The sequence below is a fragment of the Crinia signifera genome, chromosome 2 (assembly GCF_055691185.1).
Source record: "Crinia signifera chromosome 2, ASM5569118v1, whole genome shotgun sequence".
NCBI classification, from domain to species: Eukaryota; Metazoa; Chordata; class Amphibia; order Anura; family Myobatrachidae; genus Crinia; species Crinia signifera.
Window position 1 is genome coordinate 238,575,143 of NC_139218.1, and position 19,702 is coordinate 238,594,844.

The 19,702-nt window shown below is 40.1% G+C and overlaps 1 protein-coding gene across 3 annotated transcripts in view; it reads left to right on the forward strand.

The window, feature by feature from the left end:
- Nucleotides 1-14,102, forward strand: part of CALN1 (calneuron 1) — a 270,116-nt gene extending 256,014 nt beyond the window's left edge. For all 3 annotated transcript variants that reach the window (XM_083174080.1, XM_083174081.1, XM_083174078.1), the window contains one exon: nt 11,607-14,102. In XM_083174080.1, the coding sequence (XP_083030206.1) occupies nt 11,607-11,734 (128 nt within the window). In that variant the 3' untranslated portion in view covers nt 11,735-14,102. The remainder of the gene's footprint in view (nt 1-11,606) is intronic.
- The last annotated feature ends 5,600 nt before the right edge of the window (nt 14,103-19,702 follow it).

Below are 19,702 nucleotides of genomic sequence, written 5' to 3' on the forward strand. Positions count from 1 at the left end.
CCACAAATACACATTCATCTGAAATTTATCCCGGTTCAATTATTTTATCGCTCCCAGTCTCCAGTCTAAAGTGATGGGAAATCAGGAAGCTGTATTCAATTGTTGTTCATTTAATTGTTCCTATTTGTACATAGAGGTCTGCTTTATCCATGTAAAGCAGTTAAACTTGGTCAAAGTAATAGGTGCAAAGTCTGATTGCTCAAACAGGATATTTTGCCCATTCCAGCCCTCCACCCCAAACTGAAATGCACATGCCACCAGCTGATTGTGCCTGAATCAATCAGCAATTTAATGCCATCTGTTAGCTGCCTACAATTCAAACAATTGAATCTTGTATGTGTTTTCTGGTGATTTTTTTAGGTGAAAAAAATGGGCCACAACTGAATTGGCAAAAAAACCCTCATAGTGCAAAAATGACTGTAAAAACCTATTTATTTTTCAAAAAAATTGGCAGAATGTCTTAGGGGGAATTCAACTGTGCCTAAAAAAATGTCAACGTATGGAGCAATAAGGGCAATATTCGAGAAAATAAAATTTAATATATTAATTTATATCAGCACAGTTCACTGTAATTATAGGTATGGGCATTTGTACCAGAAGGGTTGGTTATGCCATCAGTCATGAGACAGAGATGGCAAGAAAAATAGTCTGCTTTTCAGGAAATTTTTGTGCCCATTAGATGCCAATTGTGACAGCTGCTATGAGTATGGCACAGCATTACTGGTGGAGATTAGTCTAAAAGCCATACATTTATTATGTAAAGAACACGCCCTTATTCTGGTTCATTCGCAAAGGCAAACTCCTTCTCAAATGGACAACTGCAGGTGGGGCAGATGTAACATGTGCAGAGAGAGTTAGATTTGGGTGAGTTATTTTGTTTCTTTGCAGGGAAAATACTGGCTGCTTTATTATTACACTGCAATATAGATATATCTTTGAAGTAAAACCCCGCCTAAATCTAATTCTCTCTGCACAAGTTACATCTGCCCCACCTGCAGTGCAAATGGTTTTGTCCATTTGAGAAGAAATTTGTATTTGCAAGTGAACCAGAATAAGGGCCACAGTCCTATAGACCTTTCTTTTAAAGCCTTAGAAACTGCAAAGAGTTTCTAAGAGTGTGTGGTTGTCCAGTCTTTTTAACTATCAGCAGAGAAGGTACAGTAGGTAACATGGACTGTAATCAAGTCAGTTAGTAAATCAGGTGGAACCAAAAGACAGCTTTATCCAATCTCTGCTACAATATCTCCAAACTCCAGAAGTCAACTCCTCCATGGCCAGAGAGCAGAGGCAATTCATGAGGTCAACAGGGTTCCACAATTACATAAATATTATCAGAAATAATGGCACTGTTGGGAAGAAAACATTGAACGAATTTTACAGTATGTAACTCTGTTGCTGTGCTTTTTAATAGTATTTGTTTAATGTATATATTATATATTGGATTTGTCCAGTTAACCAAAAAGCTCCATTTTTAATTTATATATATATATATATATATATAATATATATATATATATATATATATATATATATATATATATATATATATATATATACTGTAGCATTGTAAACAACTATTCTCCATTGTTTTTCTATTTGCCTTATTTCTCTTTAGTATCTTTTTACCTTTTAGGATAATGGCAGCCTAATAGCAAATACATAACGACTACAGAAAAATGACAACTGTTTAATTAATATTTACTATTGTATCTGTTGAATTTGAATTGTGTATTTAGACTAATTACTGTGTTGACATTCATTTTTCCAAATATTTTACAGCTGAGTACTGTATTATTTATGATTGCTATGTACAGTTTAGCAAGCCAAATGAGGTCATAGAATTATCTATGAAACCTCTCTGTGCCTTCTTGGTTGTGTCATCATTCTAGGGATTATTGTGACTTGCAAAAAGGGTTTACAGTATCTGAGGGGAGAAGCACAGAAAATTCCAGACTTAGGGGGTGATTCAGGTCGGTTTGCAAAGCACATTTGTTTTTCTAATGGACCATGTGCACTGCAGGTGGGGCTAATGATACATGTGCATAGAGAGTTACATTTTGGTGGGGTGTGTTCTTCCAACTGATATCTATATTGCAGTGTAAAAATAAAGCAGGCTATATTTACCCTGCACAGAAACAAAATAACTCACCCAAATGTAACTCTCTCTGCACATGTTACATCAGCCTTACCTGCAGTGCACATGGTTTTGTCCATTAGCAAACCAGGGACCTTATTCTGGTCCATGTGCACCCAAGTGAATTTGCACGGGTGTGCAATGTTTCTTTGCTGCACATGAGTATTTCTGTGCATGTGCATACACCGGGTGTGAGCGGCCATGGCGAACAGAGTGTTCGCCGGGCACTCGCACCCACCAGTGTGGGAGAGGGTCGTGGGGAGGCGGCAGGTAGTCGCGCCTATGGGAACACCCATCGTTTCATGGGCGTTCTCATGCTAATGGACGTATGACGTGGGTGCTGGGGATGGGCAGCTGACATCACCAGATATCAGCTGCCCGTCATGTTCCCCTCCAGCACACATGCAAGCCTAAGAGTGTCTTAGATTTGCGGGTGCGCACCACATCATTCGATGGTCAGCATCCATCGAATGATTTCAGTGTCACCTCATAGGCTGCGAATGGATGCATATGCAAACCATCCATTCATAGCCGTGCAGGTGAATTCATCATGCGAAGAGGGCAGCGGCATGTGCGAGCAGTGGGCGGGTTAAAAATGACAGGCAGCGCTGTGAACTTCGCAGCACTGTGTGTCAACCAGAATCACCCCCCAAATGTACTTTGCAAACCAACCTGAATCACCCCCTTAGAACTAAAGACCCACTTTAGTTTTTGTGGACACAAAGTACAGTAGTTGTATTACTTGAATAGATATTTTGTGACTTTCTGATACACTTTTCTAGCTATTTATATTTATTTGTGAGATATAAAAGTACAATCGCTGAATTTAATGAACAATGATGTACAGTAGATTACTATTGTTATACAGTATGTTGCTATTGTCCACTTTCAACCAATCACAACAGTAAGTCTAAAATATTTCCATACTTCTCTTTGTGCAATAAAGTGCACCCGAAAAGTCTTTTGACAGATGAGTTTCAGTGTTTTGAGTTGGCAATAGTGGTGTAAATCTGAGTTGACACACAAAAGCATATCAGAAGTACGCACACTTCACTTCTGCATTGGGTCTTCACGGGATAATCATAAGAACATTTTTTTTTTTCAAAAAAAATGTTTTATTGATCCTCATAAATCACAAATTATACAAGTAAAAAAGACATAAAACAGTGGTATTAAGGGCCTTATTTTGGTTCATTCTTTCTGACAAAATCCTTCTTAGATGGACAAAACCATGTGCACTGCAGGGGGGGCAGATGTAACATGTGCAGAGAGAATTAGATTTGGGTGAGTAATTTTGTTTCTGTGCAGGGAAAATACTGACTGCTTTATTTTTACACTGCAATATAGATCTCACTTTGAAGTAAAACCCCACCCAAATCTAATTCTCTCTGCACAAGTAACACCTGCCCCACCTGCAGTGCACATGGTTTTGCTTATCTAAGAAGGATTTTGTCAGAAAGAATGAACCAAAATAAGGCCCTAAGTGAGGAGCAATCCACAATTTCCAAACAAACATCAACAAAAAAGAATTTAGAAAGAAGATATACATGGCAAATTAGCCTCAGTGTCTAAATAGTTGGAGATACTAGCACAGGATTGTCGATGTCATCCACACGAAAACAAGAGGGTGCATGGAACAACCCTAAAGGAGGCATCAGAATATAACGAGAACATGAGATAATGTAAAAGATAAAGGGGGAAATTTACTAAAGGAAATTTGTAAAAAATAGGTGTATTTGTATATAGAAATACACTTATTTTCGACATTTACTATCCCGAAAATATGGCAATTCAATACGAATACGAATTGCCGTATTTTCGGGATAGTAAATGTCAAAAATAAGTGTATTTCTATATACAAATACACCTATTTTTTACAAATTTCCTTTAGTAAATTTCCCCCATCGAGTCAAAAAAAAAAAAAACAGTATACAATGCCCACCCTTTCCTAAGCCCAAAACATGCACTTTGTGGGGTCCTCAGGACCGACTTTGAGAACCTGTGCTCTAAGGCATAGTCAAACAAGTATTGCACTCAATTTTAGAATTAGGGCCAAGGGTGTTGTCAACATGAAGCCATAACAAGGCAACACAGGAAGGTACAGGTTGAGTATCCCGTATCCGAATATCCGTTATCCGAATTATTCCGAAAACCATAAATTCCAGAAAGTGAAAAAAAAAAATGTTTTTTGGCTAAAAACTCACTGGGGACATTTGTAACAGCCCTACTGAGGACATGATATGTAACTGGCACTATATATGTACAAGAAAATGATTGCTTGGCCTTCAAATTCAATATCTGAGATAGTACACAAATTTTGTTTCATGTTTTGAAACCTTGTTTTTTGAACATATAAAATATATTTGTGTGCATTTCATGTGGTAATAAAATATATATGTGTGTATTTTATGTGTTTATACAGCATAAATGCAAGATACTTCAAAATACATCATTTAAATATTAAAATATTCCGAAATACGGAATAATCCGCTATCCAAAATTCTCCTGGTCCCGAGCATTTTGGATACGGGATACTCAACCTGTACAACCAGATTAGCACATGTTACGGTTTAAAAAAAAAAAAAAAAACATTGAAAAGAGTTATCACACACTGTTGAGTCAAAATGATTCAGGACCATGTCTACATGAAATTTTCTATGAAAAACAATTATTTTGGATATACTGTACTTTACAATATAAACAAGTATATTGAACCCCTTAATTAACTGTAAACGGCAAACAATAAATACTTTCATTCATTACGGCATTTGTTTTTGTAAGGCTTTTCATCATAATTAGAAATAAATATATGGTAAAAAGAGGTTAACTAAATTCCAAAGTGTTCTACTTTTCTATGTATGTTTTTGGTAACAGACTATTACAATGGGCTGACTTTTTACAGGGCTCTGCTGACTTGATGGATTATTTCATTGTTCTGAAGGTCTGGGGTTAAAGTGATTTTAAATTTCCTTTTTAAAGATCTAATAAAGGCTTTAAATAAGAGGCCAGATGGTGCTGTGATTGAAGACTCTGTGTAAGTAGAAGGACACTATGTGATTTGGATGGATGGAAGGTAAAAGTCACAGAGGTAGTGGATAGTTGGTTCAAAATATCCTTCATAATCATATGACAGTAAGAAAACCATTTTCTAGATGAAGAACATGACCTTGAAAGAAAGTTAGCAGTAATTCCTTTGTAAACGAACTAGGAGAATTGTATTCACAGTGACTGCATATAATCTGTACACAAGGCTATATAGTGTAAATGGTTCTGTCTTGTTATCACCACCTCAGTATAACAGCAGTGGTGCCATTGCCTCTAATAGGCTGTTACATAAGCCCTTGGTATGAATCCTTATTTATCATGTGCTGTCTGTTACATTTGTGTAACTGTTCAACAACTCTTTTCTGTTAGGCTTATTTCATATTGTGTCCTGTACTGTATTTGCAGATGTAAAGCACTTTGATCCAACAGTATTATTATTATTATTATTATTATTATTATTATTATTATTATCTGTATAAATATCTACCTATGCAATGTAATATAAGTATTTTTTTTTTGTAAATTATTATTATCAGTTTCACTTTGTAAAACCATGTCTTCACTATCCAACAGAATATATTATTTTATCTATTGGTTTTTAATACGTTGGTTAGGGTTACTTTAATAAATGTTATTCAATTATTCATTACACAAGCTGTAAGTACTGTACAGGATGAGACGTTACTCACATCATTAGTAGATGAATGTTTTGGGGTGTTCTGTGCATCGTGAGATTGAGCTCCCAGTATGTCAGATTTTAATTGCATAAGGTTTTGAACTAGATTCATTAACATTTTCGGTTTCTGTTGCATAGGACTTAGGTGGCAATCTGTCATCAACTAACTTAAAACGTTTATATTTTTAAAAAAATGTTAACTACATAAGAAATATTGTTATACATTCAGGACAGAGTGGCATTTTCAGTACAGGTCCAGCTAACAGCACTGTTGGGAAGAAAACATTGAATAGAATTTATATCTCCTAACTCTTTCTGTTGCTGTGATTTGCCAGCTACTTTTCTATTACTGTACAGTATGAGGACATGAAGATGATTTACATTTGGGAGGCCACATTCCCAACATCCTAGTGTTAAATCAACTGTGACCACAACCAAGGATCTATAGCAGCAATGACATCAATACAGAGCATCAATTGTTTTGTGACTTTCCTATATCTAAGGTTTGGACACATACTGTATTCATAACTAGTAAGCCCACTCGAAGCAAATGCTTCAAAAACTAGTCTTCTTACTTGTGATTGTAGGTCGACACCAAAAGTTAGACATGCAATAGTTAGGCACTGACAAAAGTTAGACATGCATTAGTTAGACACTGACAAAAGTTAGACATGCATTAGTTAGACACTGACAAAAGTTAGACACTGACAGAAGTTAGACATGCATTAATTAGAAACTGACAAAAGTTAGACATGCATTAGTTAGACACTGACAAAAGTTAGACATGCATTAGTTAGACACTGACAAATGTTAGACATGCATTAGTTAGCTATTGGACAAAAGTTACGCATGCATTAGTTAGACATGCCAATGACTTTTTTTTTAAACCGACTTGTTCATACTTTACTATCCCAGTAAAAGAATAATGTGCTGAGCGCAGCAAGGCACTGTGTCTGAAGTATGATGAGCTCATTGAGCCATGCAATGCACTTATACGGTGTCCATGTACACATATTGATTTTCCATGTCAATATTTTACTTAGGTCATTACTTTTGTCACTGACTAATGCATGTCTAACTGTTGTCAATGTCTAACTAATGCATACCGGGGCCATGGCCTGCGTTTACAATGCAAATTATTGCATCGGACATACTGTGGACCCTCAGAGGGCCTATGATCTGATGCTGCGTCTTCATACACAGCAGCAGATCTGAGAAGACTGCAGGTGGAAAATGCATCCTGTAATATTAGCATAATTTTGCACAGCAGAAGTGTACAAAGATACTGCTGCAGTGTGAATGAGCCCAATGTTTTTTAGAATCAGAATCAGCTTTATTGGCCAGGTATACTTGTGTATACTAGAAATTAGATTTGAATTGCTGTGCAACAGCTATATATCACACGTACAGACAGCGGCGTAGCTACGTTTTGGGCCCCCCCCCCCGCCGTTAAGGAGGGCGCCCCCCACCGCCCATTCAAACCCCCCCAATCCCCCCGCAGCCTTACCTTTCGCGCTGGTCCCGGCGGCTCCGTTCTTCTGCTGAGGACCACCACAAAATGGCCGCCCCCATACAGCAGACAGTTTCAGAGAACTGTGTGCTATATGGGGGCGGCCATTTTGTGGTGGTCCTCAGCAGAAGAACGGAGCCGCCGGGACCAGCGAAATAGGTAAGCCTGCGGGGGATTGGGGGGAGGTGTAACTATAGCACCGCAGCCCCCGGCGCCCCCATATGCACAGCGCCCCCCCGCGGTGGCGGGGGCTGCGGTGCTATAGTTACGCCAGTGCGTACAGATATGCATTAGATCAGGGGTTCCCAAAGTTTTTGAATCACGGCACTCCAAAGCATCAGAAATGTTTTCGTGGCACCCTTAGGCTAAAGGTTATTGATTGAGAAAGTTAGAAACACATATTAAGTTAAATAAATTGTGTTTATATCTCATCCTTAGGATTCGTTTTGTGGTAATGGACAGGATTCCCTTCTCTTTGTCTACAATATGACTATTATAATGGACATAAAAAACTTGAATTGGTTCTGGACCACAAACCCAGGGCACCCCTGCAAGTCTCCCAAGGCACCGAGGGTGCCACGGCGGTTTGGGAACCACTGCATTTGATGTATCCTGGTGATGGACACAGACATTGGGGACATATTTACTGAGCTGTACAGCAACCAGGCAGCCATTCAGCAGCACCACTTGGTGATTGCACCAGCCAGATAGGTAGACAGTAAAACAGTACAGATATAGAACATGACAGGGGTGACATGGGGTACATATTTGTCTAGCAGCACAGATTCTATGTAGCCATCAGCAGTGCCATCTTGATGTTGCTACTCACAGGTCTGCAGTGGAGGTGCTCAATAGAAAATCTCCCCTTTAGCACACTACAGGAGACAGCTTGGATGGATCCAGAGGCTGTCCTGCTGAAGGGTTTTTTGGGAGGGCCAGCGTTCCAGAGGCCCTGGGTTGAGCCACGGCTGGAGGGAGAGCCAGTGTGGGTGGTGGTGGGGGGGTGGTGGCTTTGGAAGAGTCAGTGAGGCCAGGGGAGAGAAAGTGAGGTTGAGGAAATCTGTGAGGCCGGTGGCCGGAGTTGGGCCCTCTCTGTGTTACACTAGTACACTGAGCTGACATGAGTGAGCAGCCTCTGAGCATGCTCACACAATTTCCACCCTGCCCAGCAATCCTCCGGCCTCCTATTGGAGGCTGGGCAGAGGAAATTGTACACAGTGAGGCATAGTCAGAAAACACAGTTGTGCACAGGGTATGCTAATAAAGATAATGACAGGGCTGAGTGCAGCAATGCAGTGGGTGTTATAAGCAACTAAAAAAGAGTCTGTTATAAGCAACATTGCTTAAGGTGTTATTAGCAACAAAGCAAGAGACTGTTTGTAAAGACAGGTGCAACAATGTATAGGATGTTATAAGCAACTTATGTAAACACTTTGCAGTGTGAATAATGCAACAATGCATACAATAGAAAGACAATAAATGAAAAGGTTAGGACCGGCCTGAGTGGAAGCTTCACACCAGGATCTGGGCTGCAGCACAGCTGGGACAAACTGGAGCAATAGCAAGGTTGCTGACACATAGGTACACCACAACTGACAGTTTCAAACAAGAACTATAACCAGGAATTTCGTAAGTGGCAACAAGAGACTAAAAAGGGTGTGCAGCTAATGAGCAACTGATTACAACTGAGTGTAGCTGCAGCAACCCTAATTTTTCCTGGACAATGGGAGATGCTGCTTGCACCTGGCATTCCTGTTGCCAGGCAACTGGCGGCCCTGAGCGTCCGGCCTCAGCCTGTTGCTAGGCTCTGGGTGGAGAACCGCAGCACATGCGCCCACCGTCCACCAGACAACAGGCGCCAGGCAGGGAACAGGAGACACAGCATCCCAGTTACCAGGCAACAGCCGGAACATCCATCTGACACTCTGGGCTGCACCCTATAGTGTAGCGGTACCTCCTCCCTTGGGGGCCCCCGCCGCTGCTGGGTTCACACTGTGCTGGAGCACCTCTGGCAGTCATTGCTGGGGCCGCAGCTGATGCCGCCGCCTGTCCCGGTCAGGGGGGGTAGCAGCAGGGACACTCGGCAGTCCTCCTCGGCACTCCTGTCCTCAGTCCACCTCCTTCATCTACCTCCTCTGCTCTCTCCTGTCCTCCATCCACCTCCCCAGTCCAATGTTCACCTCCTCCACTGCGCTACTCCTTCAGGGGCTGAGGATGGGAGCTCGGAGGAGAGCTCCACATGCATGCGACCATCCCCGGCCCCCACTAAATGTACATATGTTAATTAAATAATGCTAAATTTTAAATTGTGAAGTTTAGTAATACTTTAAGCTTGAACAGTGTCATAAAAATGTGTCCTGTCTTTATCATTATTAATATTATCAGCATGCACTGGCTAATAAATTGAAAAAAAAAATTATAATTTATACAAAAATGTACAAAGTTATCTGACATAGGGCCAAGTTTAGACCTGATTACTGGGCTGCTCATTTTTGGAGCCCTGCGAACAAGTTTACACAGCCCTGAGAATTGCTTAGTAGGGCTTGTGAAAATATTGCAGCCCTGCGATTAGCTGCAAATCCATCTAATGATTTTCCAGTGTGTGCATTCTGTGCGTAGCCCAGGACTTACTCGGAGACTGCATTGGAAACAGTCATATCGGGGCCAGAGCTGGCGTCACATAACTTCCCCTAAAATGCCTTCATTTTTCCTGACATTCCCAGAAAACAGATGTTACCACCCCCAAACACTGGCTTTCTTTTAATCACCTTGCGAACGGCTATTGATTTAAATAAGTAGCAGGTTTTTATATCAGGATTTCCTCGCGCATGCATACTACTATTTTTATTATGGTTTGAGAGTTGTCCCTTTCTTTAATGTATCCAATACAATTGTTTTAATGTTTTCTTTCAGTTGGTTTAATAAAAAAGATACACCACACTCAGATTATTTATCTGTTTTTTCTTTTTCTGATAATGTATTATCCTGATTCCGGCTTTCATTAGTTATTGGTCTACTTGATTTTAATGAATCCGTCTTTTAGCTCAGTTTTATCCTGTGGGATTATCTTTGCTTTACAACAAACTGAAATGATCTGTAATGGGAAATGTGGTAAACCACATATGACGTGCAAAGTGTAGGGCTAAGCAGGGAGAATGTGGTCTTGTAACATGTCTGTTCAAAACAGAATCTGGTAATTGAGCAAGCTTCAATAAATATATATCGTTTTCATTACGATCTGTAGTACATTAATGTATTGCATGTTATAGCAGATGTGACATTATTTACCGGCAGGTTTGGTTTGTTATAAATGTCATGCGTTAATTTAGTTTTTTCTTTTTTTATCACATCTTGGGGGGGGGGTTATGCAAGATCCTGGGGTGATGTAGCAATCCATACCTGATGTGGTAAGCGGTGTCTCCTCTCCAGGCTTTCCTGGAGAGGAGACAGAGACCGTAGGCAACTATGTTTTAGTGGTAGCAAAAAGTGTTTTGCTGCATAAAATGTAAGGTAATAAATAAGGCAATAGCCGGACGTGGTCATATGCAGAAATCCATCTGATCTCAAGCATATAACTGGTGCAGTTGTGTGCTGATAGTAATAACAGATGAATGCATGTGCAGCTGTATAGGGGCAGGAACTCTAAATTCAGGCTAATTCTTTTTTCACCAATTTTTTTTTTACCAATTTACATGTAACTTGGAATTCACCCCTTTAGGGGGGTATCCAGTTCCGGGTTCCAACTGTCGGAACATTCCGACAGTCGGAACCCTGGCCCATTTTCAGTCTACGCAACAGTTTATCAGTAGGGGAGCGTGTCTGCGAAAATGGCCATGGATTGTCGAGATCCGGCCGGGAACTCGACAATCCACGGCTTTTTTCGGCCAAACAGACCCGACTGGTTTTAAAGTCGGATCCGTACTGTCGAGCTGCCTCTTCAATGCTGTCGGAAACGCCGCCGCTATTTCCCCTCGGAAATAGCGGCTGGGATTGAATACCCCCCTTAGCCTCTAACAAAAAGTATCCACCTTGAAGTACATAGATTAGCATTTAAATTTGGGTGATTTTTGAACCGTCTAAAAATGTATATATTAAACTTTACTTTCTGTGGCCAATTACTATGTAAAATGACAGTACTTTAGTAATAAGTTACTATGTAGTTGGATTTAACAATGCATTGTTATGTACTATATTATATTGTTTACTAATGCCAACTGTTCTCTTTTTTTTTTCTTTTACAGTACATTCCCAGAAGCAGAACAGGCAAACCTGTGTACGGAAGAGCCTTATATGTGCATTTGCCATGGCCTTTATTATAAGTGTCATGTTGATTGCAGCCAATCAGATTCTTCGGAGTGGCATGGAGTAGGTCTTTCACCATAGCACTGTGAACACAATTAACCATGCATGCGCATGCCTAGGTGAACATTTTTCTTAATGAATATTTAATGGAAACTGCTGCGAGAAGAATTGTTCTGCAACCCGTACAAGGCCAGCAGTTCTGAAGTGATGTGCGGAACAATTGATCCTTCTCGGCAGGGACACAAAAAGGGCTGTCTTAATGCTTTAACAGTTTTGTTTCCTAATGCAATAAACCCACAGGAGTTCTGAATTATTACTTCAAAGTTAAGTGATAAGATCACCTTGTGAAACTGTGCATAGATGCCTATGAACGCTGACAGATAAAATGTGAATGGTGTTTAACTATGTTAGCATTGATCTATCCAGACCTGACAGAATTTTCCCTCCTAGCTGTACCAACTGTTTTTCAGGAATACACCATTCTAGGTTTTGCACTAAGCTGTTTTAAAATGGCCAATGGCAACCAAGGAAGCATTGGGAACAAATTAGTATACTCCATGTTCTATTTATATCTACACCTTAACATTAATATTTTACTATGTATATAAACTACTATGATTTGGTGTTTGCTCTTCTGAGGTAAATCTCTTGGCAGACGCCGGACAATGATGCATAATTTGGGTTAGCAAAACATTCTGGTAATTCAGTAAGTTCACTTTTGAAACTAACATTGTTTTATGTAATTAAATACATTTATATAATGATTAAAGCAATAATAACAATGGCACAAAAGATTTGGAATAAATCCATTTTGGAGACATTGTCTTGATCATAGTGACAATATTATCCAGCTACAGTAATGCATTAACCTCTGGATATTCATGTATTAAACAATAGAGTGTGATAATGCAATGCTCATGACAAAGAATCATTGCACTAACTTCCATTTGTTCATGTAATGAATTTAGGAGAGCCAAAGCCATACCATTATTTTTCTCTGATTCTATACAAAAGTGTTGAACCTGACATTTCCTGGTGGAATCTGGACGATGAATGTATTCTCTATTTTCCAATAATAGGACCTAAATCATGTGTGAAGTGTATCTTGCTTTTGAACCAGTGAATGATTTACCCAGCACACATCAGGGTGATTCCCTTTGCGTGTGTCATAAGACAAATGGGCAGACTCAAACCCAGAAGTCCACACAGCAAAGCACAGCTCTCTTCATAACAGCTGCCCTTTACTTCATTGTTCATGTGTAGGGCATTTGTAAACACCAATATGCATGCAGTGAGTGGCGGGATGCATCACATTGAAAATGCTGTAGTACATAGACATGCAATGCTTTTTAGTACATAGCTCAGACTGCACCTAAAATTGCATTTCTTGTCTGAGGTGCAACAGAGAAACACAAAGTTTGTCCCGTTAAAGTATAAGCTAATACTGTACCTGAAGACCAATCTGAGCTGAAGAACACTGCCTTTGTGCAGTATAAATGGATGCTTGATCCTCTGTACAACATGTTTCTAAAATTTTGCCCTCCACTTTTATTTCTATCTGTGGTCTTGGAGAGAGATAATGTTGAGAGAAGTAAAGTAGCGACCAAACAGCCTGTAAAATGAGAGCTATGCTGATTTGTTAGTGCTTTATATATCTCCAGTTTATCCTTGCAGCAAATTATCTCACTACTCTGCAATTTGAGGTCTATCAGGGTGCATACTTAGCAAAGTCTACCATACCCTTATCAAACCACTCCCCTCATACTGTACAAGAGCCTCCTGCAAAAGGCACCATATTTTCCCTCAATCCTGTGCCCTTAAACAGAGTTGTGCAAATTAAAGGTTACACAGGGACCAGTGCTAGCTGTGGATGGGTGTTTGTCATTTTGTGCTTCACAATTGATCTCCAGAGTGTTTCTGGTTATGGTTGCTGCAGAAGTAATGTCTGCAATAAGTATTGTGCTTTTCAGGTGTGTTTTCCTTTTTCAAGTATAAACTAAATATATATTTGAAAATAAACTATATTTGGTTTACTGGGGAAACAAATACTGTATGTATATTGAGCGTAAGTTGTTATACTGCTAGTTTCAGTTCCCATAAGGCACCTAGGTTGCTATTCTTAGTCTGCAAAGATCAGAATTGTTCTTTTGAATGAAAAAAGTGCCAGTATTCTTTGGTAGAACATAAAGAAATATACTGAGTGGCTACAACTGTGCTCACAAAGTAAGAATTCAATGCCAGAAGCTGCAGGTTGCTGCTGATTTCTCCCCATTACATTTGGCAGTCAGTCTATTGTGATTTTCATTTTCACTTCTACTCTGCATAGTATGAATGTAGTCAGATTATAATAAAATAAAGATTAGCGTCCTTTGTGCACAAAAGCATCATGGACTATATAGATTTTTTTTGTCTTTGTCTCAGGCAAAAAAAAACAACAACAACCAACTAATTGTATGTGATTTTGTAGAACATAAGCAGGGTGCTAACTGCTAATGGACATTTGTTCCGAAAGCAGCCGTGGGAGGCGAAGGACTGGCAAGGCATATCAATTTTGAAAGAAAAAAATCACTTTAAAGCAATTGAGTCACTGTGTTTGTGTGGTAATCTGCGACTTTCTAGATGTTGTTTATCTACTTTTTTGTAATTTAAAAGCTGTGCAACTGTGCTAGCATTTAGTGGGGAATCGGATTTGGAGATTGTATACTTTGAGAGTTACTTTTACCACATTGTCACATATTGCTTTTGTCTGAGTGATCTTATGTTTGCCTCTACTCTCCAGGTGAAAGTATATAATTTTGAATATAGTCGTTGTTACTAATTTACAGAAATATGTGACGCCAATTATCTTTGTCTGATCACCCCTGTAGGGTGTAGGTATGAGGAAAACATATGATGGCTACAGGTGTGTACTGTACAGACTTTTACTTAATATGCTTCTTATTTAGATAAAGTGCATTATGCTGCATGATTAGAGGCTGGAAGAATGACTGGCGTGACCTACTGGTCTAACAGCATACTGTAGTAGAACCTGGCCAAAGCAATGTATAGGTGCTCCTACACACTAGAGTTGTGAGGGTTCGGTTTTACCCAGATTTATTTGGTTCATGTAGCAGGATCTTATTGGCTGTACAAAACACGTGACAACCGATAGCCAATCTGAAAAATATGAACTTGCGATAATTTAGTGATACGAACCGAGTAAATAGGAACCTGCACATCTCTACTACACATGCATTCACAGGAACCAATTCAATACAATTATACAAGCCTCAGCCAGCCTGCCGGCTCGCCATGTCGCATTTTCTGGCGGGCGGTGGGGGTGTGCGATCGTGTCACTCACTTGTGCGTCCCACTGTACCTGTATCTCTACCTCAGCTGGTAGGGAAGGAGCCATCATCGGTGTTTCAGAGCAGGGAGCTGGGAGCAGGCTTTAGAGCAGGGAGCGGGTGCTTCGGTGCAGAGCTCCTGGGAATGATAAAGAGAATGTTGCACGAGTGCGCTCCCTTTCTGGTGCACTGCACTGGATGGCGATAATCGCATCGGGAGCTGCTCCATCTGTAACTTACTCGCCCTGCGGTCCCGCACCATCTCTCTACATGCTTCTATACAACGAATGCCTCTCAGCACTGCGATTGGTGGAGCGTTTCAGCCATCCACTATTCAGCATGCTGATAGCCATTTGCTGTTTGGTTGCAGTATGGCATGCACCTACAAATGTGAGGTACAGTGTGCCTGTACATTAAGTTGGCCCTAATTCTGAATAGGATATTATTTATAAGTATTTATGTTTTAGATCTTAGATTTGAGTAGATGGTGACTCAGCCCTAACAACTAGATCATGTTAAGGTGCCAGATAAGTCAGTAGTACAGTATATGGTATAAAGATGCACGGTGCTCCATTCTTCAGAAATACACCAATGTACAGTATTTATTAGTCTTAAAACATAGCCAAAGATAGCAGTATGGTTTCAGGCATAGCTCTGCCATTTACCAAGCACTGCGTGTATTTGTGTCTAAATCCCATTATGTAAACAAAAAAAAGGGAATGAATGGGAAGTTGTGAAGTTAGTAGTTTTTAACATTTTTAAATCTTTCCTCACATACTCTCACTTTGTTATTACTGCTTCTAAATGCTGATATTAATAGGAATTTTTATTCATAGGGCCACTGTAAATAAGGGATTGTAAACAGTCAAATGATGGATATAGACAGAGCGGCACCTTTGATTACATAGTTTTAACAGTGCCATATTTTCCCCTTAAAATTTAAACTACCTGTACAACTATACAAAATCGGTACAAAATTAGAGGCGTGGTATATATTGTTGACATAAGACTGTCGACACTGACCATTCATCACATAGACACTGACAAAATGTTGACATGATTAGTATGTTGGCAAAATGTTTCTGGTGGTCTAGCAGGGATAAAACTGGTGTCGCAATTATAGTGTCTCCATTGTTGTCTTCTGTTACAAACCTTAAATATGTTTCTAAGATTCGGTTAACTGTTCAAAAAGATACTTTTTAAATACCGCTTGTTGTATATAAAATGTATAAATAAGCAAACAATTTTATATCATGCTCGCCTACATCTTACTCTGGCCTTCTGAGAGATCTTGTTATAGTGGTCCTGCCACAATGTGTACAATGCTACAATTCACTGAATTGTGTGGTAGGGGTTAGACCAGGGCTTGGCAACACCGGCCCTCCAGATGTTAATGAACTACACATCCCAGGATGCCTTGCATCAGTTTCAGCATGGTCACATAGCAAAACGAATGCAAAGCATCCTGGGATGTGTAGTTCATTAACATCTGGAGGGCCGGTGTTGCCCAGCCCTGGGTTAGACTATCACAAAGTGAGTGTACAGCCTGTCACTGAGACCATGGGCAGTCCTTTTTTCTGGTATACTGGAGGCTTTTTTCTACTCTCCAGGAGTCAGAAAAGTGAGATTTATTACTGAGATGATAAATCCAATTTTACGGTTTGTTTGCAGTGTAACTAGTGGACACTATACGACAGAGTAGATGATTTCCTACAGTAGATCAAGAAAAGTGAAGGACTTAAATATCTATCTTTACTATATTAGACAATATGGAGGCTGTGGAACAATATAAAAGTGTAAGCCTTACTGGATTAAAGACTTTTACAAAAAAATTGTATTACTTTCTTTATCTCTCTTTTAAAGGTATGGTCACTGAAATGCATCACTTTATGAATGAGCACTGAAGATTTAATGGCATTTCTTAGGTCATCATGGAAGGTGTCAACTGCTTATTTAAATGTGTGTATACTTATAAAGTGTACACCCCAAAATACCCATCTCTAAAATGTAACTAGTTTTGGGGAATGAAATTGGCATATACTTATCTGCACAGCAAGGAAACTCAGATTGAAAAGTCCCTGCTAGTGGGCAAAATGTGTAGCTGTCCCTTCACAGACAGGCCTTCTCTATTAACACAGCATGCTGGTTAGGACATTACAAGTCTGCTGACTCCTTTACCCAGAGGGCAGATTGCCTGCTACTACAGTACCTACAGTATTGTGTTTCTGCCCATCCAATCCGTCGATCCTGCTAGAGTGGAGCAGTAGGGGGCAGTGTATAGAACAAGAGCCATAATCCCTCATTTCCAAGGCCATTCAAGCTCTGTCCATGTGTAATTGTGCTAATAGCCATGGCAGACAATAGATTTAACCAGACTCCAGGACACTGAAAAATGTATCTCATGTGGATCAGAATTTAGAAAGCAGTTTATTTTGATTCATCTGGAGAACACAGATTACATATATTTCTTAATACTATACCATATAACAAGTCTTAATATATATTTTTATCCTCCTCTGGACATCCAGTACTCTGAACTAACTAATGAATCAATCACTGTGTGCTATACACAGGTTTCACTTGGCTTTTTTTTTAATAACACCAGGGTTGCCGACTTTTACAGTCTCCTCTTCGGGAGAACCCCGGAGAGGAGACTGTCAGCATCACTTCTGGGGGCGGGGCCTGATGGAGACATCATCAGTCCCTGCCCCCAGTGATGCAAATCACGCAAAGTGCGGGTCTCAAATGAGGGGGCGGAGCTAAATATGCCAGATTTGCATATTTAGCCCGTCCCCTTCCTCTGAAAAGCCGCGAATCGCAATTTCAAGCTTCTTCTGCACCCAGGTACATCAGGGGGGGAAGGGGACCACCGGAATCCGGGAGGGTTGCCCACCTTTCCGGGGCCGGGAAGGGGACCCGATTTTCGGGATCCTCCCAGCCATTCCGGGAGGGTTGGCAACCCTGTATAACATGTCGATTCTATGGGGGGGATATTCAATTGGCCGATATATTTTTAGGGAGAACGAAATAGGGGTTCAGCTTCAGAAAATTCAAGGAAATCATATTTTTTTTCTCTAGAAATATTTAACATTATCAAGGTGAAAAGAAAACACATAGGACCTGTGGTATATAGGCTGGTTACCAGGGATTTGTTTTTCATCCTGTCTCAGACATGTGAACAAAAAATCCCCGATGCCAGCAGTATCAGCCTCCTTTTTGTTTGCGAAGGGTGAGGGATCATTTAGCTGTGGTAAATTACCAGAGCTAATTCACTATGAGATACCATGTATAATTATATGGCCAGTATTCAATGAGAAAAATTCGCTGTGATTTCTGGAGAGTTTGTGCTTTTCACGCGGTGGAGAGAGGTTTTTTTTCTCCAAAGGCGAGCCACCCTATTCAATGTGAAATATTCTCCGTCTTTCTAAGTGATTCTCGCCGTCTCTCTCCGTGTAGAAATTCTCCATCTTTTGATGGAGAGCAGGAATGTGAACTTTTAAACTAAAAGGGTGTTTTTTTTAATTTTGGTGTCAAAAAATCAGGTTTTTTTTTCTGTGAAGGGCCATGTTATTTTTATTCATGTGCCTATAGCACATGAATATATATTTAATTGTAAAAAAAATATTTTTTTACATTTTTTTTTTTTTTTACACAGTGCAGCCAGCAGGGGGCCGGAGCGCTCGAGCCGCTCATTAGATATTCATATATTCACTGCACCATATGCACGATCCGGTGCAGTGAATACTGGGCCCCCCGCTGGCTATAAGGGGGGCAGCCTGTGCTGCCTGGGTCCAGGGGAGCCCTGCTCCCCTCCCCATATCCCCTGCAGCAGCCAAGAGAGACTTTAATCTCTCTTGGCTGCTACGTCCCCCGGCTCCCTGACAGCTCCCTGCCGCGGACGCTCGTCCGCTGCAGGGGTTAAGACTCGCCGCGAGTGGCGGCGAGTCTTTAACACGTTGAATAGGGGGAGCAGGAGGCTCCGGAACACGGAGAGTGCATGGCGAGAGAAAAAATCTCTCGCCATGCACAGACAATATTTCACATTGAATACTGCCCTATGAATGATACTGTATATTTTGTTGTGTTATTTTATATTTCTCTCCCTTGGTATCTTTATAAACAGTGACCCTACAAGCTTTTAAATGTGACATTCTAATGATCATCAACAAGCTTGTGAAGCATAGTAATTATAAACAAATGTGGAATTGTTATGTGTATTATGCCACATTTAAGTGTCTAGCTCTGTTGTGATCTTTTATTTAATGAATTCTGCACAACAATTTGTATGTTCTGTATTGTATGCATACACTGTATGCATGTGTATACATTGTGCTACACAGTATATGTTTGTAAAAGCATACAAGTAATTTCGAATGCAATACGTTAGTGATCTAGACTGAATGACTATTGATTACATGGCCTAGAGTCAAGTGCATATTAGGACATGTCTGACTACTGACCTACAGATGCAATATGGAAAGGCTGCTGTTGTTGCTCCACCTGCTGGACAGTAGTGATTAAGCTATAATACTGTCAGTTGTCAGTAAGTCCGTATTTTTGTGTAATGCTACAGCCTTCTTGTATACGTTGACTTACACGTTAACTTACGTTGACAATACTTAAATAGTATTGATTTGTTGTTACTCTAACAAGCTTAGTATAACTGGAGACAACTTTGAAATGTTATGTGCAACATTTTGACAATGTAT